At 46.9% G+C, this 27,582-nt stretch overlaps 1 protein-coding gene across 1 annotated transcript in view; it reads left to right on the top strand.

Moving 5' to 3' along the window:
- Positions 1-21,451, top strand: part of OTC (ornithine transcarbamylase) — a 29,615-nt gene extending 8,164 nt beyond the window's left edge. Inside the window, exons 2-10 of the mRNA XM_007667259.3 lie at positions 3,526-3,664; positions 5,452-5,533; positions 7,168-7,255; positions 10,708-10,861; positions 12,454-12,576; positions 15,284-15,337; positions 15,424-15,573; positions 18,330-18,467; positions 20,999-21,451. Coding sequence (XP_007665449.1) covers positions 3,526-3,664; positions 5,452-5,533; positions 7,168-7,255; positions 10,708-10,861; positions 12,454-12,576; positions 15,284-15,337; positions 15,424-15,573; positions 18,330-18,467; positions 20,999-21,058 — 988 coding nt within the window. The 3' untranslated portion in view covers positions 21,059-21,451. The remainder of the gene's footprint in view (positions 1-3,525; positions 3,665-5,451; positions 5,534-7,167; positions 7,256-10,707; positions 10,862-12,453; positions 12,577-15,283; positions 15,338-15,423; positions 15,574-18,329; positions 18,468-20,998) is intronic.
- The last annotated feature ends 6,131 nt before the right edge of the window (positions 21,452-27,582 follow it).

Genomic DNA, 27,582 nt, shown 5'->3' with positions numbered 1-27,582 from the left:
GCACTGTATTAAGCGCTGGGGTACATAATCAGGTTGGACACAGTCCCTGTTCCACATAGGGCTCACAGTCTTAATCCCCATTTTACATATGAGGTAACTAAGGCCCAGAGAAGTGAAGTGACTTGCCCACGGTTACACAGCAGACAAGTGGTGGAGCCGGGATTAGAACCCAGGTCCTTCTGACTCCCAGGCCTGGGCTCTAACCACTAAAACCCGCTCCTTAGCTCCTGGGTCTTCTCCTTGCTCTCTCCCTCCTTCTCTCTTTCCATCCCTCCCCTCCCCTTTCTTTGCTTCCCCCTTCATTCCTCCCTCTCTTGAGCCTTATTGAATCTGCCTCCTTGGATATGGATGTGACAGCCACAGCAACGGCACTCATTAAGTGCTTACTTTGCGACGAGCACTGTGCTCAGAGAGGGGGAAAACAGAGCTCTGCCTGCCTGGGGCTAGAGGAGTAGAATAGATAGCTTCTCACAGCTCTACTCTAGAGCTGTTCTGAGGGTTTAGTCCACTGCTCTGCGCACAGTGAGTGCTCAATACATAGCACGGATTACTTTGGGTGGACTGAGGAGGGGGAGGAAGGCCCCGTCTGCCCAGTGAGATCATTTTAAGGAATCCCGGAAGCATTTATCGCTATTATTTTGTTAATGTTATTGGCCCTGCACTCGCACACACATACACACCTACCACAAACACTTGCACCCTGTAATAATAATCATAATAACTGTGGAATTTATGAAGCACTTTCTATGTGTCAGACGCTGTTCTAAGCTCTGGGGTCGACACAAGGCAGTCGGCTTGGACTCGGCCCACGGCCCACGGCGGTCACCGTCTTAATCCCCATTTTCCAGATGAGGTAACTGAGGCACAAAGAAGTGAAGTGACCCAAGGTCGCACAGCGCTCAAGTGGAGGAGCTGGGATGAGAACTCAGGGGATTCTGACTCCCAGGCCCGTGTTCTACCCACAGGAAACTGCTGGAAATCATTGCATTCACATTATGAATCAGCAGCAGCACAAGCAGAGGGTCTTATGAGGGAAGAAGGAAGACCCCAGTTTTGGATTAGAGTTCGCCCAAGGCTCCCTGACCCAGGAAAAGGCTGGAGGTTTTATTCTACCCTTTATGACTACATAACTCAACATCTCCCCTGAGCCTTGGTGAATATTAATATCTTGTGGTAGCGATGCCATCACTCACATCCAAGTTACTTTTTCACCCTTGAGGAAAATACCTTGAGTGATATATGCCAGCTCACTCAATGCCTGGTGGGTCAGAAGGTAATGAAAGCGCAACATTCAGCGAGGAAACAGGGAAATTCTCCTCTCTCTAGGAGGTTTCTCCAATCAGTCAATCAATCAATGGTATTTTTTGAGTGCTTACTTTGTGCAGAGCACTGTACCAAGCTCTTTGTCATGAGTTCGAATCCCAGCTCTGCCACTTGTCAGCTGTGTGACTGTGGGCAAGTCACTTAACTTCTCTGTGCCTCAGTGACCTCATCTGTCAAATGGGGATTAAGACTGTGAGCCCCACGTGGGACAACCTGATTCCTCTTTGTCTACCCCAGCGCTTAGAACAGTGCTCCGCACATAGTAAGCGCTTAACAAATACCAGCATTATTATTATTATTACAATACAACAGGGTTGGGTACTCTGTACATTCCCTGCCCACATGGAGCCTTTACTCATATATTCTTCTTTCTATAGACTACTGTGCAGCTGATACATTGTTCTCTCCCAAGCGCTTACTACAGTGCTCTGCACACAGTAAGCGCTCAATAAATACGATTGACTGACTGATGCAAGATGTCTCAGAAATAGTAGAGTCCTGAAATAGGACATGAGCCTATTTTTGTGCTTGCCATCTGAAATCTTGTCGCCCTGTCAAGCGATCGCTTGCTTAATAATCAGTGTTTTTATCTTTGTTTTAAGTGAGATTATCCTGTAAACGATAAGTTCCTTGTGGGCCAGGAACATGGCTACCAGCTAGGTTCTGTTGTGCTCTGCCGGCGCTTAGGACAACGTTCTGCATACAGTAAGCATTCAGTAAAAACGGTGTTAAGGCCCCTGGCAACATAGATGGTTGCTCCACAGGGACACGGAAGGGACGGGACCCCAGAGTGCCATGACTGGCGTTCCAGGCTTTGTTCATCCCGGGAGCTTCCAGTCAGGACTGAAAGAACCCAAAATGGTGGTTTCTGGCCCGGTTAACTCTTGGAAAACCTGTCTTCTCTTAGCCGGTCCTCTCTCCCGCACTCAAAATGAAAGGTTGACACTTCCACACTGTGAGCAAGGAACGTCTCTACTAACTTTATTGTACTGACCTCTCCCAAAGTGCTTAGGACAGTGCTGTGCACATGGTAAAGTGCTCGATAAATGCCACCGATCGTGTTCGCAGCTTGGTCGGAGGCAGTGAAGAGAGATGATGTGACCGGCTTTTATTCTGCTGGCTGTCACCTGTGTGCTATGAAGCTAGAGTTGAAAATCGAACAAGCTGTCAAATGACAGAGGCAAAGGACAGTCTTTAAGCGTGCATAGTGTAGACGGCACTTTTGATTCCAAATCTGGACATTCAACCACATGGGAAGAGTGATTTTCCAAGAGTAGCGGTATATTCAAGTATTCAAGTTTGTATATATTCCTGAAAGTGTCTGCACACACTCATACGTACCCACAAACACCCACGCAAACACCAGAAAAATGTTGCAGGCCAAATCGCTCTAAAAGGTAGCCAAAGTATTCGGTTGCTTTGAAGAGTTGCTCCTCAGCGTTTCTCTAAGAGGAGCAGCGCGGCACAGTGGAAAGATCCCCAGGCCTGGGAGTCAGAGGACCTGGGTTCTACTTGTGAGACCCTGGGCAAGTCACTTCACTTCTCTATGCTTCAGTTACCTCATCTGTAAAATGGGGATGAAGACTGTGAGCCCCATGTGGGAGACGGGCTGTGGTCAACCTCATTAATTTGTAATCTACCCCGATATTTAGTACAGTGCTTCGCACATAGTACCTGCTTAACATATACCATTAAGCAGAAAAACCTAAAGACCGCTTTGTACTTTGGCCAAGATTTTGCAGTTGTCCATTTGTGGCGGTGTCCCTTTTCCAAGGAAAAATTAATATTTAATAAATGCAGTGCCTCAAAATGTGCCCTAGGTAATGTGTAATTCCTCCTGACAGAAAATAATCATTTCTGTCTACAGAAACTACACTGTGAGTAATGGAGGAATAATTTTGGCCCGGTTTATAGAGTGGTTAGCCTGCTTATAATTTGCTCTAAGCAGATTCTGGGTTCATATGCCTAGGAGTCCCTCTGTCTCTCTTTTTCCTTCACATTCTTCCCGAATTTTAATAACCACTGGAATCTCAGGTTGCGAAAATTCCAATTGCAGCTTTCTCAGTTGTATCTAAATGCATTAATTTTAGTGGAGTTACATGAAGTCACATGGATTTGTCATGACTTTTATGAAGGAAAAGCCAAAAAAAAATCACTTTGGAGCATGGCATTTATTTTTAATGACTTTTTTTCTTAATGCAGATGTGGACAAGCCATCCAAAATAATGTGGGGCTGAAAGGGCGTGACCTCTTAACCCTAAAAAATTTTACCGCTGAAGAAATTAAGTACATTCTCTGGGTATCTGCAGATCTGAAACACAGGATAAAGCAGAAAGGAGAGGTATGTAAAATTTCCATCTGGGGTTTGTTCAACCCACTTGGGTGGGGCAAGAAAGACTATCTTTTAAGAACCATATAGAAAAGGAAGAAAATGGAAAAAAAAGATATGTTTCTAAACTCTCAAATGCCCAGATTATGGCCAATAAGCAAACCACTCATTCAGAGGGAATGCACTGTCTTTGAATGGACAAAGGCTGGTCTGAGGACAGACGGGAATATTCCAAAGAACGACAAGGGATATGTCTAGACTGTGAGCTCGCTGTGGGCAGGGAATGTGTCTGTTTGCCGTCTTATTGTACTCTCCCAACCGCTTAGCACGGTGCTTTGCCCACAGTAAGTGCTCAATAAATACAACCGAATGAATATCTACTGGGTATGTAAATCCGCACTGTTGGCAATTACTGTATCGACTCATTCATTCATTCGATCACATTTATTGAGCACCTACTGTGTGCAGAATACTGTACTAAGTGCTTGAGAGAGCACAATATGACACTAAATGGACACATTCCCTGTCCACAACGAGCTCACATATTTGCCCCAATTATTTGGCAGAATATTTGCAACCCCAAAAGAGGGAGCTGAATCTAGCAATAAGGGGAGCCCGATTAAAAACAAAGGTTAAGGAAAAAAAAAAGATGGGGAGAAGGAAGAAAGTAAGAAAGCATTTAAGATTGGGTCTCTTGTATCGCCCTTCCCAGATGCTACATTGAATAGGCCCCCAGTGAGTTAACACCCCTTCCTGGCCCAAAGTCTTCTTTTCTGCCTACTTTGGCCCATGACAGTTTTAATGAGTTGCCTACACCAACCTGCTTTGCCCCATCATCATTTTGGATCGATTATATAGAACAGAAGACAGCAGAAGAACGCAACCTTAAGGTGAGCTGAATTCAGAAAACTGAAAGCAACGAGGGGCAGAGGAAATGTTTTAAAGATGGGGTGTGATGAATTCTTGACTGCAAACTGGGAGACAGTTGCTGCAGGTAGACCAGCAGGATGTGCAGTCATTGGTATTTGTTAAGCGCTTACTATGTGCAGAGCACCGTTCTAAGCGCTGGGGTAGATACAGGGTCATTAGTTTGTCCCTCGTGAGGCTCACAGTTAATCCCCATTTTACAGATGAGGTCACTGAGGCACAGAGAAGTTAAATGACTTGCCCACAGTCACACAGCTGACAAGCAGCAGAGTTGGGATTCGAACCCATGACCTCTGACTCCGAAGCCCAGGCTCTTTCCACTGAGCCACACTGCGAGAGAGCAGTGGCTCTTTTAGAGCCCAAGCTTCATTAAAATCCTGAGGTGAGGAGTCAAAAGAAGCAGTGTGGCCTAGTGGAAAGGGCATGGGCCTGGGAGCCAGGGGACCTGGGTTCTAATCCTGACCCTGCCAATTGCTTGCTGAGTGTGCCTTGGAGAAGGTCACTTCACTTCACTTCATCTCAGTTCCTCAACTGTAAAATGGGGATTCAATATCTGTTCTCCCTCATACTGAGACCGTGAGCCCCATAGGGGACAGGGATTGTGTTTGACCTAATCAACTTGCACCTACCCCAGCACTTAGAACAGTTTTTGACACATAGTAAGCGCTTAACAAATACCATTAAAAAAAAAAAAGCAATGGCATCATGTCTGGACATTTTAGGGCACGGAAACACTTCTACCTGAAACACTCAAATTGAAGCCACTGAGAATTTTGGTGCTTGAATTCTGCAGATTTTAGCACGTCATTATCTCTGGAATAGCATCCGCCAGTGAGGGATTTTCTAATTTTCTTTTTATGATTTCTTTCCAGTATTTGCCTTTACTGCAAGGGAAGTCCTTAGGGATGATTTTTGAGAAAAGAAGCACAAGAACGAGGCTGTCTACGGAAACAGGTGAGAAATCAGATTCGGTAGTTTTCTGTGATTTGTGTCGAGTTTACCAACTGGTTACTATTTTCCCAAGTCTCTCATTGGAGTCCTGTGTTTGGTGTTCAAAACCTTACAAGGGAGAGAAGGTAGTCAGGCTATAACATGCACTGAGAAGCCAGTTGAGCTCAGCTTTGAACGTGCAAATCTTCATAATAATGATAGATATAATAGTCATGGAGTTTGCTAAGTGTTTACTATAATAACAGTAATAATAATGGCATTCGTTAAACACTTACTATGTGCCAGGCTCTGTCCTAAGCGCTGGGGTGGATACAAGCTAACGGGTTAGACACTGTTCCTGTCCCACATGGGGCTCATAGTCTCAATCCCCATTTTACAGATGAGGGAACTGAGGCGTAGTGAAGTGACTTGTCTAAAATCACACAGCAGACAAGTGGCTGAGCCGGGATTAGAATTACTATGTGCCAAGCGCTGTACTAAGCACGGAGAAACAGCAGTGGCCTTGTGGATAGAGCACGGGCCAAGGAGTCAGGAGGATTCTAATTCCAGCCCTGCCACTTGTCTGCTGCGTAAGCTTGGGCAAGTCATTTCACTTCTCTGTGACTCAATTACCTCATCTGTAAAATGGGGACTAAGACTGAAAGCCCCATGTGGAACAGAGACTCTGTCCAACATGACGGACTTGTATCTACCCCATTGCTTAGTACAGTCCCTGGTACATAGTAAATGCTTAATAAATTCCATTAAAAAGAAAAAAGAGCAGTTCATTCCTTTCTCACCAGATTGGAGCCATTAATGTATTACACCTTGTTTTTGATTGGTGAATCAAACTGACTGTCAGTTTAATATGATGAACATCTATAATAGATTGATAGCTATTTTCTGGGGTTTGAAATTTATACTGTCTAGCCAAAATGATTCATCACTCTAAAATAGCATTCATTTCAGAAATCTCTGTTTTCCCAAAGTACAAATGTAAGATCACCGCTTGCCTTCTACTGACAGTCATTTGCCCGTATCCCACGCCGAAGCCACAGAAGCAAGACGGACATAGATATACCATGTGGTAAAGAAAAGAGTATTTCACCCCAACATGTTCCACCTAGAAAATATAATAATAATACTTATGGTATTTGTTAAGCGCTTACTATGTGCCAGGCACTGTACTAAGGGCTGGGGTGGATACAAGCAAATTGGATTGGACACGGTCTCTGTCCCAAATGGGGCAATCCCCATTTTACAGATGAGGTAACTGAGACACAGAGAAGTGAAGTGATCTGCCCAAAGTCCCACTGCAGACAAGTGGCAGAGGTGGAATCAGAACCCAGGACCTTCTGACTCCCAGGCCCAGGCTCTATCCACTACACCATGCTGCTTCTCTGATTAGCTTGTATCTACCTCAGTGTCTGGCACAGAGTAAGTGCTTGACAAATACCATCTAGAAATGTGCTCAATAAATATGATTGACTGTGGGGTTTTTGCCTGAATTAACTCGTTCTTGCCTCAAATTCAGCCCGAGAATTACTAACCCACGTCCTGGTTTCCTCCTGAAGTAACTTAAATTGTGAGCCTTACTGGTGCATGATCTATTTCTTGCCACCTGTCATTGAACTTTAACTTGTTTTTTTTCTCCCCAGGCTTTGCTCTTCTTGGAGGACATCCCTGCTTTCTCACCACACAAGATATCCATCTTGGAGTTAACGAAAGCCTCACAGACACTTCGCGGTTGGTAAATCCTCCATTTCCAACACGGATGACTTTACATTTTGGCTACAGTGGGGGAAAAGTGGAATTCATTTGCCACTTTCTCCTTTAATAATGATTGACCATTACTGCATTTGTCAAGTGCTTACTAGGTGTCCATGCTATGGCTTACTACCCATATTTTTAGGTTTTTTGTGAAACGTATTTGTCCCCGGAAACAACTAGAATATATGGTCCATGGGGCGGGGGGGGGGGGAGGGTGGGGAATGTGCTCAGCAACTCTATTGCATTATACTTTCTCAAGCACAAGAGCTCATTAAATCCCACTAATTGATTGATAATTTGCCAAAGGAGGACTCTTCCCTGAAGACCAGCAACTCATAGCCTATGTGCATTCTTGGCCTTAGACCCAGTCTTCTCAAATTTCCTTTCTCCCTTTCAATGGCATTGGATCCCTCCAAAGAAAGGCCACTTGCCTGCTGTTTGACCTCGGGCAGGTCACTTAAGCTGCCTGGGCCTCGGTTTCCTCATCTGTAAATTGGGGATAACATACCTGTTATCTTCCCCCTTAGACTGTGAGCCCCTTGTGATGATGATGATGATGGTACTTGTTAAGCGCTTACTATCTGCCAAGCATTGTTCTAAGCGCTGGGGTGGATACAAGGTAATCAGGTTGTCCCACGTGGAGCTCACAGTCTGAATCCCCATTTTCCAGATGAAGTAAGTGAGGCCCAGAGAAGTGAAGTGACCTGCCCAAAGTCACACAGCTGACAAGGGGCGGAGCCAGGATTAGAACCCACAACCTCTGACTCCCAAACCCATGTTTTTTCCTCTAAGCCACACTGCTTCTCAGTGTGGGTCATGCTTCTCAAGTGGGTCAGGGATTGCATCTGATCTGATGGTGTTATATCTATCGCAGCACTTGCCACAGAGCTTGGCCATGGAAAAAAAGACAAATATTTAAGGCTTTGCTAGCCTCATCGTCCTCAAAACGCTCACAAGTCCCCGTCAAATGAGAAACAAGGGGCAGAGTGAACTCTGAAAGAGGGTCCCATTTTGGCTGGTGGGGAGGTGAGAGACAGAGGACTAAATATCTCTTCTCTCGCCCCATTAGACTGTGAGCTCCATGTAGAACAAGGATTGTGTCAGCTCTGATCATCCTGTATCTCGTCCACCACTTAGCACATAGCAAGCGCTTAACAAATAGTAGCACGAATAACGTTATTCCCGTTATTATTATCATTCAGTGCCGAGGGGGGCGGTCAAGAGTAAGGATCAGTCCCCTATGCTGAATTTTCCCAGGAGAAAGAACTCATAATTACCCTTAATGAGGCAATTACTGCTTATTACTCTGTCAACAGAAATTTCTGGGATTTTTTTTTTTAACTTAAAGCTTCTGTAAATCCCAGAGGAACGATTCCTTGCCGAGTTATTAAATCCCTCACGCTGGAAATGCTGACAAGGCTTTATCTACAGGGGCATCACGAGAGCATTCAAAAGGGATCCGGGCTTTAAGCCGCCTCCCCTCCGTTTTAAAGCCCCGATCAAAACCTCTGAAGGAGGCTCGTCTTTTGGAAGTGCGACGAAAGAAAGGGCACATGCTTTAAATATTCTCTCGCTTCATAATAACCCAGTTTGAGTTCTGCTCACGGTACTTCCTTTTCTGCTACACGGAGATAGGAACATTTGGTTCCTGCCTGTGGTAGTAGACGAGTTATCCTTCACTACTACCAGCCGCCTGCTACCCACCCCAACTTCTTGATGTATGTCCAACATGAGGGTCTTGGGCTAAAGCAAATGCATTTTAAAGGTTAATCGGAGTTGGAAATGAGGTTTAGTTTGAAACACAAACTCCTCGCCCTTGGGTTTAAAGCCCTCAGTCACCTTGCCCCCTCCTAACTTACTTCGCTGCTCTCCCGCTACAACTCAGCCCACACACTTGGCTCCTCTAATGCTTGCTAACCTTCTCACTGTACCTCGAACTCGTCTATCTCGCCGCCGATCTCTCGCCCACCTCCTACCTCTGGCCTGGAACACCCTCCTTCTTCATATCCGACAGAATTACTCTTCCCTTCTTCAAAGCCTCATCGAAGGCCCGTCTCCTCCGAGAGGCTTTCCCTGACTAAGCCCTCCCTCTTCTCCCGCTCCTTTCTGCGCCGCCTTGACTTGCTCCCTTTATTCATCCCCCCTCCCAGCCCCACCACATTTATGTCCTTATCTGTTATTCTATTTCCTTATATTAATGTCTGTCTCCTCTTCTAGACTGTAAGCTCGTTGTGAGCAGGGAATGTGTCTCATATATTATTATATTGTAGTCTCCCAAATGCTTAGTACAGTGCTATGCCAATTGAGCACAGTAGTGCTCAATAAATACAACTGACTGACTAAGCTAAGCATGGTGTCATAGACCAAAAGCCCACAGACACCATAGACAACCATTTTTGTGGGCACCATATTGTTGGGATCGAGGGTTATCCTTTGGCCTTTTTGATCACACCTCCATCCCTGGGTACAGTTGACCTTCGGTGAGGGTCGTCAACTCCAGAGAAGTTTTTGGATTACAAACAGGCTGGGCCAGATTGTTCTTGATCGATCTTTCTGAAATCGAAATATGTTGACGTGGGTGATATTCGGCTGGGCCTAGTGGGAAGAGCACGGATCTGGCAGTGATAGCAGCTGGATTCTAATCCCGGCTCGACCATTTCCCTGCTGTGTGATCTTGGGCAAGTCACTTCACTGATCTGTGCCTCAGTTACCTCATCTGGAAAATGGGGATTCAATACCTGCTTTGCCCTACTTATGCTGTGAGCTCCTTTGGAGGACAGGGACTTTGACCGAACTGACTCTACAGTGCTGGGGTAGATAAAGATGATCATCTTGGACACGGTCCCTATCGACACGGGTGAGTTTTGACTTGTAGCAGATGGCCTTCTTCTCGCTAGCCACTGGTGAAGCTAGGAATGGAATGGACAGGCCTCCGCTCGACTCTCCCTCCCACAGCCGAGACTGGTAGAGGACTGGAAGCTCTCCAGGTGCGACCCTGAAAGGGAGCTTGGGAGAGTACAATACAACAATAAACAAACACATTCCCTGCCCGCAACGAGCTTCCCACAAGAGGCGGGGCTGCTGCTAAGGCAGGAGGGAGATGACGTCTTTGGGTCACGTGTGGAGTGTGGGATGCCAACCGAACATCTGGAAACCGTCTCCACATCCTTCAGAGCGCTCCAAGACGGTGCCACGTCCAACAGCTGGAATTAAATAACCAACTGATTGAATTATTTGGCACATCATCCAATAAACTCTCTTTATACCCTCTGGTAATTGCCTTCAAGTAGATCTTACTGGTGCCGCGAGGGCTTAAGATACCGGAAGACATGATTCAAGAACGCTCGCTGCTATGTCTTCATCGCCTATCACGGAACACTCTGCCCCCGATTTAACTTTTCTATTTCCATTTCTCCCGTCTACTTCAGAGTGTTGTCTGGAATGACGGATGCAGTCTTGGCCCGGGTTTATAAACAGTCTGATCTGGACCTGCTGGCAAAGGAGGCCTCCATACCGATAATCAACGGGTTGTCTGATTTATATCATCCTATCCAGATCTTGGCAGATTACCTCACTCTCCAGGTACTCAATTATCTCTGCCCCGCCAAGACCTTCCACTAACCTTTCGGGAGAAAACCACATTATGCTGTAGCGGCTTCAGGAAAAAGTGGTTTGGGTTATTTGGGCTTTTTTTCTTTTCGCATGTCTATTTCAAAGAATTGAATTCTGTAGAAAGGTTTTGTTTTTTTAAGATGAGGGGGATCCGGTTTAAACGAGATATTTGGTAGCGCTACAGTCTTGGCGGAGTTGAAATCCGTCAGGAGATTATACGGCTAATCCAGTCTGCTTTGGAGCAGGGAATGTGTCTGTTAGATTGTCGTGTTGTACTATCCCAGGCACTTAGTACAGTGCTCTGCCCCCTAATAGGGCTCAATAAATACCACTGATTGACTGATGCTTTTCCATTCAAAGGAAAATCAGCCCAGCTACACAAACTGGATCTAAATTGAAATTCTGGGACTTTACCTCAAAGGTCATATCACCAGACCCCGAGTCTTCTGAATTCCAGTTCTGTGGTCTTTTTGGTGTTTATAATGACTGCAGGATGGGCTGTGGGGGGCACGGGAGGAACACTTTAATTCTGAGGCGAGCTCGATGCACGATAGCACCAACCTAAGAGGAGATCTTTCTCTGCACATAATAAGAATAATTATGGCATTTGTGAAGCCCTTACTATGTGTTGGGCACTGTCCCTGTCCCACGTAGGGCTCACGGTCTCCATCCCCATTTTACAGATGAGGGAATTTACAGAGAATAATAACAAATTAATAATGGCATTTGTTAAGTGTTTACTATGTGCCAAGCACTATTCTAAGCGCTGAGATAGACATAAGGTTATGGGGCTCACAGCCTTAATCACCATTTTACAGATGAGGTAACTGAGGTACAGAGAAGTGACGTGACTTGCCCAAAGTCACACAGCTGACAAGTGGCGGAGCCGGGATTAGAACGCATGACCTCTGGCTCCCAAGCCCGTGCTCTTGCCACCAAGCCACGCTGCTTCTCCATGAAGTGACTTGCCCAAGATCACACAGCAGACATGTCAGATATGGGTGATGACCTACCACGACAGACTTGAAAGGGAGTCCTCCAGCATTCTTGGACCCAAAAGGATGTAAGGCGATTCCACGTGACAGCCACAAATACCAGAGAGCAGCTGCTCCGATTCCTGGAGCCGGGGGACGAATCCCGATTTCGCTACTGAGATTGTCAAAATATTTGGCTGCCTAAGCTGAGGCCGACACGTCGTTGAAAATGTGGCGAACTGAGGCTGAGATCCCGCCTGTCTGTACGGCACCCTAGGCGGAGACGCCCCACACGTTAGGGAGAAGCAGCGTGGTCAAAGTGGACAAAGACCACGAGAGTCAGGAGGACCTGGGTTCTAATCCCAGCTCCTCTGTTTGTCTGCCGTGTGACCTTGGGCAAGTCACTTCACTTCTCTGGGCTTCAGTCACCTCATCCAGAAAATGGGGATGAAGACTGCGAGCCCTGTGTGGGACAGGCGTTTGTATCTACTCCAGGGCTTAGAACAGCACCTGGCATGTAGTAAGAGCTTAACAAATACCATAATTAATCGATAATAAATAATGCGACTGTGTGGCTTGCCTCTGCAGGAACATTACGGTTACCTGAAGGGCCTGACGCTGAGCTGGATCGGAGATGGAAACAACATCCTGCATTCCATCATGATGAGCGCGGCTAAATTCGGGATGCATCTCCAGGTTGCTACCCCGAAGGTAAGGGGGGGCGGCTCTCCCCGGCTCGGCCGGCTGACTTGCTCATCTGGAACATTAGGGCTCGCTGATCTGTCGGCCTCCTGTCCCTCCCAACTGCAGTCCGCACTTCGCTCTGCGGCCTAGATCGCTCCTCTCCGAAAACGTTCAGGCCACGTTTCTCCACTCCTCCAGGACCTCCTGCGGTCGCCCATCCACCTCCACATCAAACAGAAACTCCTCACCATTGGCTTCAAAGCAGACGATGGTCTCGTCCCCCCGCCCACCTCACCTCGCTGCTCTCCTACTCCAACCCACTACTCTAATGCCAACCTTCTCACTGTGCCTCCAACTCGTCTATCTCTCCGCCGACCTCTCACCCACGTCCTGCCTCTAGCCCGGAACATCCTCCCTCTTCATATCCGACAGACGATGACTCTCCCCCACCCCGGATTCAAAGTCTTATCGAAGGCCCATCTCCTCCAAGAAGCCTTCCCTGACTAAGCTCTCCTTTCCCCTTCTCCCACTCCCTTCTGTTTCATTCTGACTTGCTCCCTTTCTTCATCCCCTCTCCCAGCCCCACACTGGCTATGTGCATATCTGTCGTTTATTTATTTCTATTAATGTCCGTCCCCCGCTCTAGATTGTAAACTAGCTGTGGGCAGGAAATGCGTCTGTTATAGTATTATATTGTACTCTCCCAAGTGCTTAGACAGTGCTCTGCACACATTGAGTGCTCAATAAATATGACTGACTGACTCAAACTGCATCAGTGACAGTTACCTGGACCAATAATAACCTCCGCCATTGGAGGCAAGGCTCCACAGAGAGGACGGTGAGAGTTTCTCATCTGCATTTACTCTGGGAATTAATTCCGACTGGAAAAGGAAATCAATCCCAGCCCATCTGGTGCAGGGCCCCTAGCGGAGACGGGTGGGAGGATGGCCCAAGGAGAGGTCAACGCTTTTCGACCGATTCTATTTATTGAGTGCTTACTTTCTTTACGTTTTTTAAATGGAATTTCTTAAATGCTTACTACGCGCCAGGCACCGTTGTCAGCGCTGAGGTATGTAACAGGTAATCAGGTTGGACCCAGTCATGAGACTATCTGAATCCCCATTTTACAGATGAGGGAACTGAGGCACAGAGGTAGTAAAGCGACTTGCCCGAGGTCACACGGCAGAGAAGTGGCAGAGCCGGTTGGGATTCGAACCCAGGTCCTTCTGACTCCTAGGCCCGTGCTCTATCCTCTAGGCTAAGTCGCTTCTCACTGAACTAGGCATTTGGGAGAGAACAAGATAACGGAATTGGTAGGTACGATCCCTTCCCGCCAGGAGCTTACGGTCTGGAGTGGGAGAACCAAAGAAGAGACACAAAGACTATAATAAGAAGAATGGTGCTATTTCTTAATCGGGCTATTCGTTAAGCACTCTCTGTATGCCAAGCACTGACCAAAGTGCTGGGGTAGATGCAGAATAATCAGGGAGTCGGAAGGTCATGGGTTCTAGGCCCCGATCCGCCACTTGTCTGCTGTGTGTCCTTGGGCAAGCCACTTTCCTTCTCTGTGCCTCCTTTACCTCAGCTGTGAAATGGGGATGAAGACTGTGAGCCTGGGCTGGTTCTCCTCCCCATCACTCCTTCAGGGGTGGCCAAAAAACTATTAATATTTAGGTGGGATTTCCCCTGCAGAAGGGTGCTGAATCAGTGAAAGACCTAACATTTGATTTTCTTTGATAAAACATATATATCCAATATTTATTCTTATGGAGAAGTTCTCCTGAAAAAGCTTTTACTCTTTCAGAATGGATTTAGGCATTTTTATTGGGTGCTAAGATGTTTTTTATTACCACTGAACAAAAAAATGAATTTTAAAAGCAATTGTTGGCATTGTTCTTAGGCAGGAACTCGTTTAAATGATAAAGAACTTGAAAAACTCGTTAAATTTTGAATTGAGTAGTTTTTTTTAATCATCAGAGAATTCGAATATTGCTGGAGTCGATCTATTAATTCATAAATCTGCAGTTATTAGTATTATTGCCTCCTTTAATGATTAAGCTAAAAGATCTATTGCATTTGTACTCGATAATGAAAGGTCTCGAAAGCCACAGTTAATCTGTCTCCCTGCGCCCCAATTAAGAGGCTTATATTTTTTCCCCCCCAAAAAACCATTTTGTTGTTTATAAGATTCCTCCCCAAACCACCACAAGTTGTGATTTTGAAATGATTCTAGAGGAAGATTCTGACAAATCTCAGTTCTACAATAATAATTTGTTAAAAGGCCAATGATGTGAGCTAACTTTGCTCACTGAGCTATGAGAAAAGAACCTCCACTCTTTCCTCCCAAGTGCAAGGCTTACACGTAAGGGAGAATCATTTCTCCTTTTAAAGTTTTTGGAGTGGGTCTCTGGGCACCATGGCGTAGTGGAGCACGGGCCAGGAAGTCAGAAGGCTGTGGGTTCTAATTCTACCACCGCCACTTGTCTGTGTGACCTTGGACAAGTCACTTCACTTCTCGGGGGCCTCAGTTACCTTATCTGTAAAATGAGGATTGAGACAGTGAGCTTCGCATAGGGCAGGAACTCTGTCCAACCCATTTTGCTTGTACCCACCCCAGTACGTTACCTGGCACACAGTAAGCGCTTAACAAATACCACAATTATTATCATTAACAAACACCGTAATAATTAAATAAATGTCACATCAGTTCTAACGGTGAACTCTATTTTGACAGGGTTACGAACCAGATCCCGATATCACCAAAGTAGCTGAACAGTATGCCAAAGAGGTACCGTCTTTACATTTTTCAGTCGACCCGATTGCCGGTGTTTTTCCAAAGAAGCTGTCTCATCTCCCCTCTGTCATCCGTCCTAGAACGGAACCAAGATGTCTATGTCGTATGACCCGCTGGAAGCGGCCCGGGGAAGTAACGTCTTAATTACAGACACGTGGGTGAGCATGGGCCAGGAAGAGGAGAAGAAAAAGAGGCTTCGGGATTTTCAAGGGTACCAGATTACAATGAAGGTAGGTCATGACGGTTCTGACCAGATTCATTCATTTAATTTATACAGGGTTGTCCCACCCAATCTTCCAGTCACTTTGGGCAGAAAAAAATGGTCCTTCCTTTGGTTATATGGCATTTGTTAAGCGCTTACTAGATGTCAGACACTGTTCTAAGCGCTGGGGTAGGTACAAAAATTAATTAGGTTGGACGCAGTCCCTTTCTCAGATGGGGCTCACAGTCTGAGTAGGAGGGAGAACAGGTATCGAATCCCCATTTTACAGTTTAAGGGATTAAACTGTGAAAAAGAAAGAGAAGGGGCCCTGGGCGTCAGGGGAGCTGGGTTCTAATCCCAGCACCACCACTTGCCTGCTTTGTGATCTTGGGCAAGTCACTTAACTTCTCTGTGCTTCCGGTCCCTCATCTGCAAAATGGGGATTCGATACCCGTTTTTCCTTTTTAGATTGTGCGTCCCTCGTGGGACTTGATTATCTGCCATCTGCCCCAGTGCTTAGTACAGTGCTTGGCACATAGTAAGTGCTTAACAGATACCATTCCCATTATCATTATTTTAGTGAATAAAATGGTATTAAGCAATTTCTATGTGTCAGGCACTATACTAAGCACTGGGAGAGATACAAGATAATTAGGTTGACTTCCCCCGCCCCGCCCCGAGGATGGCACCTGGAGAGTTTCCAGTCTTCTACCATTCTCGGCTCCGGGAGGGCGGTTCAAGCAGAGACCTGTCCATTCCATTCCCAGCTTGGCCAGTGGCTAGCGAGTGGAAGGCCATCTGCTCCAAGGCAAAACTCACCTATGCTGGGCGGCAGCGGCACGGGACAGAGTTGAGGGCGGAGACTCAGGTTTCCTGCGCGGAAGGAAGCAATGGTAAACCACTTCCATATCTTTACCAAGAAAACTCTATGGATCCACTACCGGAACGATTGCAGATGAAGAGCAGATGGCACATCTCCATGGAGTCGCTATGGGTTGGAAACGACTCAACAGCGTAAAACAAGAATTAGGTCGAACCCAATCCCTATCCCATGTCGGGGTCACAGTCTTAATCTCCACTTTTCAGATGAAGTAACTGAGGCACAGAGGAGTTAAGTGACTCGCCCAAGTTAACCCAGCAGACAAGGGGTGGAGCAAGGATTAGAACCCAGGTACCCTGATTCTCAGGGCCCGGCTCTTTCCACTAGACCAAGCTGCTTCTCTTAATTATTCTTAAACCAAAAAAATCTGCCTTCGGGGTTAGGGCACAAACACAGACCATTTAGATTGATTTAATAATAATTGTGGTATTTATTAAAGCGCTTACTACGCATCGGGCACCGGACTGATCACTGGGGAAGATAGAAGCTAATCGGGATGGACACAGTCCATGTCCCACTTGGGGCTCACGGTCCTAATCCCCATTTTACAGATGAAGTCACCGAGGCCCAGAGAACTTTTAGGCTCTCACTGTGTTCCAAGCATGGTGCTTGGGACTCTGGGGCCCTAAGTCTAAAGAGGAAGGAGAACAGCTATTACATCCCCATTTTTCAGATGAGGACACTGAGGAACAGAAAAGCCAAGTGACAAGGTCACACAGCAGACAACTAAGAATCCAAGTCTTCTGAATCTCAGTCCTGGGCTCTTCCCACTAGGCTACGCTGCTTCTCTATCAATGGATAAACAGCTGTTATATACTGCCCTTTTTTTCTTTTTTTTTCTTTTTTTCTGAAAATAACGGCTGGGGAAAATTAAAATTGCCACCGCGTTTCCTCTACGGAGAAAATTGAGCTTATGCTTCGTACCTGCTTCTCAGCCCTGCAATTGAGATGATTCCCATGCTCATTCTCTAGATTGTTTTTAACAAATACATTTAAATGCCATTTAAAATGCTGCAACCCGTTTTGGGAAATTATCTCTCATGTCTGTGTGATCTTAAAAAATCACACTGTGGTTTAAGATGGAGCTATTACGATTCAACATACACTTTTCTGGCAGAGCGTATTATTATCGACAGAATGTTTTTCGGTCCCAGGTTTCATTCGATTGAAATAGGACGTTGAAGGGAATTCAACTGGCAAGGACGATGGTCAGTTCTGGCCAATTTGGGGGGCTTCTTTTCTTTCATTCAATCATTCGATCGTATTTATTGAGCGCTTAATGGATGCAGAGCACTGTACTAAGCGCTTGGAAGAGTACCCTGCAACAATAAACACGTTACCTGCCCACAGTGAGCTTAGAGTCTCGGGATGGGGGGTGAGGGGGGCGATTTCTATCCGCAAAAGCTGCCGTTACCTTTTTAAAATTTGCTATCTTAAGGTTCCCACCGAACTGACACGTCGAAGAACAACAGTGTAGAAGTCGTGCTTTTGGCTAATGAATTACCAATCAATCAATCAATGGTATTTACTGAGCACCTGCTGTGGGCAGAGCTCGGGAGAGTACAATATAGCAGGAGTTGGTAGACATGTCCCCCTCCCACGAGGAGCTTAATAAACTATACCTCTGCCTTTTTCGGCCTCTTCACATTCCGTAAACCGGTCTTGGGAGTCAGAAGGATCCGGGTTCTAATCCCGGATCGGCCACATGTCTGCTATCTGACCTCGGGCAAGTCACTTCACTTCTCTGGGCCTCCGTCACCTCATCTGTAAAATGGGGATGAGTGGGAGCCCCACGTGAGACAGGGCCTGCGTCCAGCCCGATTCGCTTGTATCTACTCCAGCGCTTAGTATGGCACCTGGCACGCAGTAAGCGCTTCACAAGTAAGATAATTTTTTATTTTTAGACTGGAAAAGCGGCTGCTCCCAACTGGACGTTTCTGCACTGCTTACCCAGGAAGCCCGAGGAAGTCGACGACGAGGTCTTCTATTCTCCGAGATCGCTGGTCTTCCCAGAGGCTGAAAACAGGAAGTGGACGATCATGGTAAGCCACCTCGAAGACGGAAAAAAGCATGTGACTAATATGCCTAGCGCTATGCTCTATACCACCTGTTTTGCTCCTGAAGAAACCTTTAAAATGTTCACGGTGAGCTAACCCGACTGTTTATAGCTTGATGGTCTCAGATTTTACAGGGCAGGTGAGGGCTTCGGGGGTTTATATTAACATCTATCTCCCCCTCTGGACTGTAAGTTCATTGCCGGCAGGGAATGTGTCTGTTTATGGTTCTATTACACTCTCCCAAGCGCTTAGTATGGGAGTAAGTGCTCAATAAGTGTGATTGAATTAATGAGTGAATGTGGGGGTTGGAGGTGGTATCCACTTAAACCTAAAGATAATTTAGGATTTTTTTCAACTCTCTGCCTATTGTAATCTTTCCAAGACTGATTTCCATGACGTTAGGAAGACGGAAAAAGGACCAATTAGCGTGTATTTACAGTGGTGCTTTACCTAAGATGCCACGTTCCGCGACCTTTAAACAAACTTCTCTTCAGATCTCGGGCTTTAAATCAAGTTCCTATTCTCATTGCGACCATCCTTGATTGGCTGTGATAAATCTATTTCTGCTCCGGCCCTGGAGGATATGAACGGTCACAAACGAATTAGCTCCCTGGCTCCCGTGTCACGGTTTGGCCTTTCTCGGCTTCTAAACCAGACGGCTCTCTGCATTCTTTTCTCTGCTTGGGCTAGCCAGGCGGCTTTCCCTCGGAAAGGTTCAGCTGCCACATCTGCATGGAAACTGCCCCCAAACATTATAAACCACCAAGGCCGTCCTCAGTCCACAGTCCTGGAAGCGCGCTGCGGTTGTGTACCCGATCGATGTCCGTTTCTGAGTTAGAATTTTCTGGAAAATCGGTCTCACTGTTGGGCTAAAGAAAACTTCAGCCCCTCCCCCAAGGTGACCTTCATGAGGCAAAGAGGGGAAACTGAGATTTCCTTTGCCGCAAAAGGCTCCGGGCTCAAGATGTTTAAATCAAATCCGAATCTCTATGGACTTGGGCCCAACCGCTTATTCATTCAATCGGTCATATTTATTGTGCGCTTACTGGGCGCAGAGCACTGTATCAAGCGCTTGGGAGAGTACAACGATAGACACATTCCCTGCCCACCACGAGGAACCAGAGGAAAAAATGAGGGTTAAGAGCGTGAGCCCAATCGGGGACAGGGACTGTGTCCAACCTGATTAACACATCTACCTCAGTGCTTAGAACAGTGCGTGGCACAGAGTGAGTGCCTAACAAGCACGGGGCCATGCAAGAAAAGAGATTTCAAGCAGTCAGGATTACGTGTTTCTAGTCGGGCCGCCCTATCATGCATGGCCCTTGACGCCCCGGTAGCCTCCAGAGAATAATAATAATAATAATTGTGGTATTTGTTATTTGCTTACTATGTGTATTAAGTGCTGGGGTAGATACAAGGTAATTGGGTTGGACCCAATCCCTGCCACAAGGGCTCCCAGTCCTAATCCCCATTTTCCAGATGAGGAAACTGAGGCCCAGAGAAGTGAAGTGACTTGCCCAAGGTCACACAGCAGACAGGTGGGGAGTCGGGATTAGAACCCAGATCCTCCTGACTTCCATGCCCGGGTTCTATCCACAAGCAGGGGATGTGTCAGCTTATTGCTGTATTGTACTCTCCCAAGAACTTGGTACAGTGCTCTGCACACAGTAAGTGCTCAGTAAATACGACTACCTGCCTGACTGACACTGCTCCTCTGGGGTTCTGGAATGGTTGCCCCTTCTGCCCGGGCTTGCCTGGCCCGGGCCCCCAAAGCTGTTTCCATCCCCGCTTCTGCTCAAAGGCCATTTCATTCATTCAGTCATATTTTCTGAGCGCTTACTGTGCACAGAGTACTGTGCTAAGCGCTTGAGAGAGTACAATGCAACGATAAGACGACACATTCCCTGCCCACGAGCTTTCCCCATTTCCCCCATTTCCCGCTCTCTATCACTTTACAGACCTAGACTGGGAGCCCGGTGTTGGGCAGGGATTGTCTCTATCTGTTGCCGAATTGTGCATTCGAAGCACGTAGTACAGTGCTCTGCACACAGTAAGCGCTCAATCAATACGATTGAATGAAAGAATGAAAGGCCTTCATTTTGGTCACTCATGCTCGGGACCTACATGGGATTCGAGCAAAATCGCATCAGCCGAATTTCCCCTCCCTTCCATCCTCTCCTACCCACTCATTCCCCCAAAAGAAAAGAAATATGGCATCAAACATTTCAGTTCTTTCTCAATAGCATGAGAAGCCTTCTCCTCCATTTGGAAATCCAAAGTAGAATAACTTTTTTCTGGGGTGGGGAAGGGCGTTTTACCCACATATTTTAAACTCATTCCATCCTACTTATCGAGCACAAACTGTGTGCAAAGCGCAGAGCGCTTGGGAGAAGACGATAGAACGATAAACAGGAACGTTCCCCGCCCACAACGAGCAAACACCAACGCTTTTCCAGGCGGGGTTTGTTTTCCGGGTTTATTTCTTTTTCTTCCTCTTTTTTTATCCCCGTTACCAGGCCGTCATGGTGTCTCTGCTGACCGACTACTCACCCCAGCTGCCAAAGCCTACGTTTTGATGTATCAGTTCCTTCCACGAGAAAGGCTATTCCTCCCCGGCTGAATTATGGTATCGCTGACTAAGAGAGAAAGAAAGGAACATGCAGCCCTGTGACCCGCCGCGGAGGTGGTTCCGAACAACTGCACGCTCCTTTTTTGCAGGTGTGAAGCCTGACTCACAGCTTGAACCGCACTTGGGCCGATTTAAGCTTCGTTTGGCTTAGTTTAGCATCAGAACTCACGTTTTCTGAGCTGCGGTTTAACAAACGGACCCCGGCACTACTCGGGCCCCGGCGTGTCGTCGAGTTAAGACCTGAGAAGCAAAAACTTTTAAAAGTGTGTTGTGTTTTCCACTCGCATGCTTGTTCAACTGGTTTCCCGTTAACGAATAAAAAACCGCTCGCCAAATTGGACTGAATCGGCTGTCGGTCAGTCGGAAGTCTGCACTTCCCTGAATCTCTCCTCACCTCCAGAGGACCACCTTTTTCCACCATGCTAATAATAATAATAACGATGGTATCTGTTAAGCGCTTACTATGTGCCAAGCTCTGTTCGAAGCGCTGGGATAGATACAGGTTATCAGGTTGTCCCACGTGGGGCTCACCATCTTAATCCTCCTTTTACAGATGAGGTAACTGAGGCGCAGAGAAGCAAAGTGACTTGCCCAAGGTTACCCAGCAGGTACGTGGCAGAGCCAGGATTAGAACCTAGGTCCTCTGACTCCCAGGCCCTCGCTCTTTCCTCTAGACCTCTCTACTTCTCAGCTTCCTTGGCAAGTGATAAGCCTCTGACTATCCAAACTGAAAAACGTCACCACCTAGGAAGCCAGGCAGAGGAGTTTGGCTGCAGATGAAGAGCCTTCTCCTAGGATTCCAAGTCATTTCATCCAGTCTTTGTCCCTTCACCTGACAAGGATTCTGGATCCGGCCAGGCATTCCGAGAAACCCAGCTCTCCGGAGATTTATTATCCTCAGCATATTTTCTCATTTCTATTCCGAATGACCACCCCTCTTGGCAACATTCTATCAAGATCCCATTATTGAACGCGGATCAATCTATTTGAAACGGTTTAATTGAAAAAGAGCATAAAGTGTACCTTCACGTTCCTCCTCATGGAAAAACATGAGCACACACCTTTCACACATTCTACCTTAGCTCGGATAGAGTTCTTTCCAGGTTTGCTGAAAGACACTCTTCTATCCTGTGAAGTGTACATCTGGGACTTGAGAAATAAGCAAGAGATGAATACAGATGAGATGCATGATAAATCAGCAATGAAAAGGGTCTTTTTGAAAAGTCCTGTGATATTATGAGGGAACCAAAAATTCATATAAACTTCAGGAAGAATTTTTTTTTTATTGAAGGTGCCTTTGGAGTCCTCGGTACTTGGAATAAAATCCGTTCATTGGCGGGAAAGTCAGAGAACTAATAAGAACCGAGAAGCAGTGTGGCCTAGTGGACGGAGCACGGGTTTGGGAGAGATCGGGGATCTCTTGCACAGAATAAGCACTCAATAAATACGATTGATTGAAATACGATTTAGTGATAGATTGATCGGGTTCTAATCAATCTGCTGCACAGGATTAAATTACCGTACCTTGGATTTCCGACCACTCTGCTCCTTCGGTTAAGCACGACTTCCTGAACTTTCTCCATGACATTCATTACCGGTGATGTGTTAGCCCAGAGAGAGTTAAGAGCCACCAATCTTTTCATCCAGACGTGAATTGCACAGGTAGCTTCTTCTGCCTCACTCGGAAATAGGATTTATCCATTGCCATCTCCTCAGGAAACAATTCATAAGTTCAAATTTAGACAGTACCCGTCAACTACATTAATGGGAATTACTCAGAGACTGATCAGAGCTCAGAGAGGTAAAAAACAAACAATAAGAGCAAATAGTCAGGTCCTCTATAGCGAACCGCCCTCACTGGAAGAGAACCTGAAATTCCTAGTGTTTTCTTCTACATCCGAAACTGTACAGGCTCGAAGGTTCTACCAGAGTGCTTAGTACAGTGTTCTGCACAGAGTAAGCGTTCGTGTGCCTCACTTTCTTTAACTAATGATAAGTATTGTGGTATTTGGTAAGCGCTCAATACGTTTGCCAAGAACAGCGCTAAGCACTGGGGTAGATAGAAGATAATCAGGAAGGACAAAGTCTCTAAGCTGTGAGGTGACGACTAAAAACCCGCTCTCCCTCCCACTTTGACGGTGAACCTCAAGTGGGATAGGGACCGTGGCCACTTGGACTTTCTTACAGATTCCCCAGGCCTCAGTACAATACTTGGCACATAGTGAATAGAGAAATAGTGTGGCACAGTGGACAGAAGGACCTGGGTTCTAATCCCAGCCCCACCACTTGCGGAGTTAGATGTTGGCCGATTTTTGAATTTTAATGTTGACTCCAAAGTGATCGCAAGAGAAATGTACTGAACAGAATGGAAGTTTCAAGCTTGGTCCTAGCCTGTACTCACTTAGAGCTCCTTGGAAGAAAGACTTTATATGAAATATAATAACGATGATAGTATTTGTGCCAAGCACTGCTCTAAGCGCTGAGCACTGTTCTAAGGATATTTATAGTAAAAGGAACAGGCTGGCAACAGGTGAATCAAATTAGGTGACCTTAATGTTTATCACCAATCATCAGTGCTACTAACTGAGTGCTTACCAAGTGCAGATCACTGTACTAAGCGCTTGGGAGAGGACGATAGAACTGGTAGACCCGTTCCCTGCCCGTAGCAAACTTAGAGTCTAGAATGCTTACACGATGCATTCGTTTTTCACGGACCGAGGTTGGAGATGAATTTTTCCTCCTCTAGATGGTAAGCTTCTGGTGGGCGAGGGTCTACTAACTCTTGTATTGTACTCACCTAAGCGCTTAGTACAGTGCTCTGCACACAGTAAGCCCTCAACAAATACCCATGACTGCTTGGACCATCCCGTCTAATCTGTATATTGTACGTTTATCAGCAAAGAGATTCATTTCGAACCAATTTTCGTGCCTTTAGATGTTTCCCAAAATATTTTTATTTCCTTCTTACATCTTCATCACATTTTGCCATAGAGTTGGCGGCTAAGATCCATCTGTGTCTTCAGATCAAGACGTCTGCTGACACTTGGATGGCTTAATTGATGTTTCCTAAATACCTACCCATCTGCAGGTTTTGAATTCGGAGTGCTCTCCTCTCGGTCGGATGATTAGCACACTTTGCTCCTTTCTCTGGGCGCAGATAGCTCCAATTCAGCCTGACACCACCCTCTGCCCGTAGCTATCGGAGTCTGCAGATTTCCATGTCACAAGGTCAGATCTAACGCAAGCGAAGAAAAATCGCCTTTCAGAGGCACTTAGTGTTCTCTGGCTCAGAGGCAGCGTGGCTCAATGGAAAGAGCCCGGGCTTGGGAGTCAGGGGTCATGGGTTCCAATCCCGGCTCCTCCCCTTGCCAGCTATGTGACTTTGGGCAAGTCACTCAACTTCTCTGTTCCTCAGTTCCCTCATCTGGAAAATAGGGATTAAGACTGTGAGCCCCACATGGGACAACCAGATTACCTTGTATCCCCCTCAGTGCTTAGAACAGTGCTTGGCACATAGTAAGCGCTTAAAAAATACCATCATCATCACTACATTGGTAACTTTTGGTACCACTGCACAGTCTCACCGTAGGCAGGGAACATGTCTGTTTATTGTTATATGCTGCACTGTCCCAAGTGCTTAGTATAGGGTTTTGCAGACAATGAATGCTCCATAAATATGACTGAATGAATAAATGTATTTATTTATATTAATGTCTTTCTCCGCCACTCCCCCCAGACTGTAAGCTCATCGTGGGCAGGGAATATGTCTATTTATTGTTATATTGTACTCTCCCAAGTGCTTAGTAGTGTGAGTGTGGGCAAGTCACTTAACTTCTCTGGGCCTCAGTTACCTCATCTGTAAAATGGGGATTAAGACTGTGAGCCCCATGTGGGACAACCTGATTCCCCTATGTCTACCCCAGCGCTTAGAACAGTGCTCGGCACATAGTAAGCGCTTAACAAATACCAACATTATTATTATTAGTACAGTGCTCTGCACACAGTAAGTGCTCAATAAATATGAATGCAGACAGACAGACACACACGCCCAAAAAGCAAGTGGAAATCTGATCAGTGCTCGATTAACCCAGGGGCCTCTCCCACCGACTCCAATCGGAGGCTGGGTTGTGGCGGGCTCCCCCTCACCTCGGAGCCCCCGGAAAGCTGTCGGCTGACCCACTGGTCCAAAGCCAATGGCCACTGAACTGCGGGGAGGATCTCCAGGGAGGATGAATGTGAGCCTCCTCAAATGAAGCTAGGTGGCACCCCAGCTTAGCCACAAAAAGAGAATTGCTGTTGTTGTTCCAGCTACCTTATTATTTTCTCCTCCTCTTCTTCCTCCTCCTCTTTCCCTCCTCCTCCTCCTTTTCTCCTTCTCTTCCTCTGTTCCTCCTCCTCCACTTCTCCTCCGCTTCTGTTCCTCTGCCTCAACTCCTCCTCCTCCTCCTGCTCCTCAGTTAATAATAATGATGGTATTTGTTAAGCGCTTACTACGTGCCAAGCACTGTTCACTCATTCATTCATTCATCATTCAATCGTATTTACTGAGTTTGAGCACTGGGGTGATAGTGTTGGTATTTGTTAAGCGCTTACTATGTGCAGAGCACTGTTCTAAGCGCTGGGGTAGATACAGGGTAATCAGGTTGTCCCACGTGAGGCTCACGGTTAATCCCCCTTTTCCAGATGAGGTAACTGAGGCACAGAGAAAGGAAGTGACTTGCCCACAGTCACACAGCTGAGAAGTGGCAGACGCGAAATTCGAACCCATGACCTCTGAGTGCCAAGCCCGGGCTCTTTCCACTGAGCCACGCTGCTTCTCAAAATTACATTTTCTATCCATATAAAAGTAGGCTGCTGTGAGCAGGTAATCAGCTTGTTCCACGTGGGGCTCACAGTCTTCATCCCCATTTTCCAGATGAGGTAACTGAGGCACAGAGAAAGGAAGTGACTTGCCCAGAGTCACACAGCTGATAGGTGGCGGGGCCGGGATTAGGACCCACGACCTCTGACTCCCACTGAGCCACGCTGCTCCTCCTCAGTTCCTCCTCCTCCTCCTCATCCCCCGGGCCACCGGCGGCAGAATCGGGTCTGCAGGAAAGTAGGTCAATCTCTTCCCCAAGCAGCTGGGAGTTTCAAGGACTAGAAGAAAGAGTGCAGGGGGAGCCCCGCCGAAATAAAGCGACCTACTTATCACAAACCAAGCAGCAACTCGGTAAAGCGGTGACTTCACGCGTTTCCCCGGAGCTGCAACCCGCAGGCCAAGCTGGAAAGGGTTTCTCCAGCTCCTCTTTTCGTCTCAGCTGCGAGCAGGCATCGCTCTCCCACTGCTCGGCTAAAAACTGTGACCTAGTGGATGGAGCCCGGGTCTGGGGCTCAGAAGGATCTGGGTTCTCATCCCGGCTCCGCCGTTTGTCTGCTGTGTGACCTTGGGCCAGTGGCTTCACTTCTCTAGGCCTCAGTTGCCTCATCTGTGAAATGGGGATGCAGACTGGGAGCGCCATGTGGGACAGGGACTATGTCCAACCTGATTAGCTTGGATCTACCCCAGCGCTTAGCACAGGCCTGGCACAGAATAAAAGATTAAATACCCTTAAATCACACAGACACACACATAGGGATATTACCCGATGAACTCACACGTGAGCATGTGGCAGAGTTGGGCATCCAAAGCAGTTCTCCTGATGAATAACTCGGCACGGTCTCTGCTTATTTACACAGTGAGCTCCCCCCGCCCCTCCCGAGGGACAGGAACCGAGTGATTCCCACCTGGGTCTCCTCTCCCAGCGCTTAGCCCAGGGCGCTGCGCACAGTAAGTGCTTATTCGAAGCCCTTACGACTCTGACTTGGTCCTGGGACTTCAGGGCTGAGAAGTGGGTAGAGCAATTGGTGATGGAGCCCTCTAGGCTGGAAGCTTGTTGTGGGCAAGGGAGGTGTCTGTTTACTGTCGTACTGTACTCTCCCAAGCGCTTAGTACAGTGCTCTGCATACAGTAAGTGCTCAATAAATACCATTGACTGGGTTGTGCGGTGCCTGGCTCCTGCCATTCGGGTTTCCGCTTGGGCACCAAGAGCAGCAAGCAAGGAGGAGGGAGGGGATACGACCCATTATGATCACCGTGCCCACCAAAGCACGGTTTAATAATCACCAAATTTGTTGCCGATGCTTCCCAAGCGCTCTGCACACAGTAAGCGCTCAATAAATACGACAATGAATGAATGAACGAATGCCCATACTACCAAGATACGGGTGGGACCCCGGGATAGAACCCAGGCATCCTGGGTCCCAGAGTAGTGCTCTGTCCACTGGACCGGCATCAGAGCTGTTACTTTCATAGAAAAATAATAATCGTGGTATGCGTTTAGACTGTGAGCCCGTTATTGGGCAGGGGTTGTCTCGATCTGTTGTCCAATTGTCCATTCCAAGCGCTTAGTTCAGTGCTCTGAACATAAATACTATTGAATGAATGTTAAG

This window comes from Ornithorhynchus anatinus, chromosome 18 (genome assembly GCF_004115215.2).
Source record: "Ornithorhynchus anatinus isolate Pmale09 chromosome 18, mOrnAna1.pri.v4, whole genome shotgun sequence".
NCBI classification, from domain to species: Eukaryota; Metazoa; Chordata; class Mammalia; order Monotremata; family Ornithorhynchidae; genus Ornithorhynchus; species Ornithorhynchus anatinus.
The sequence above is the reverse complement of the archived record's forward strand: the minus strand, read 5'-3'. Positions and strand labels throughout refer to the sequence as shown.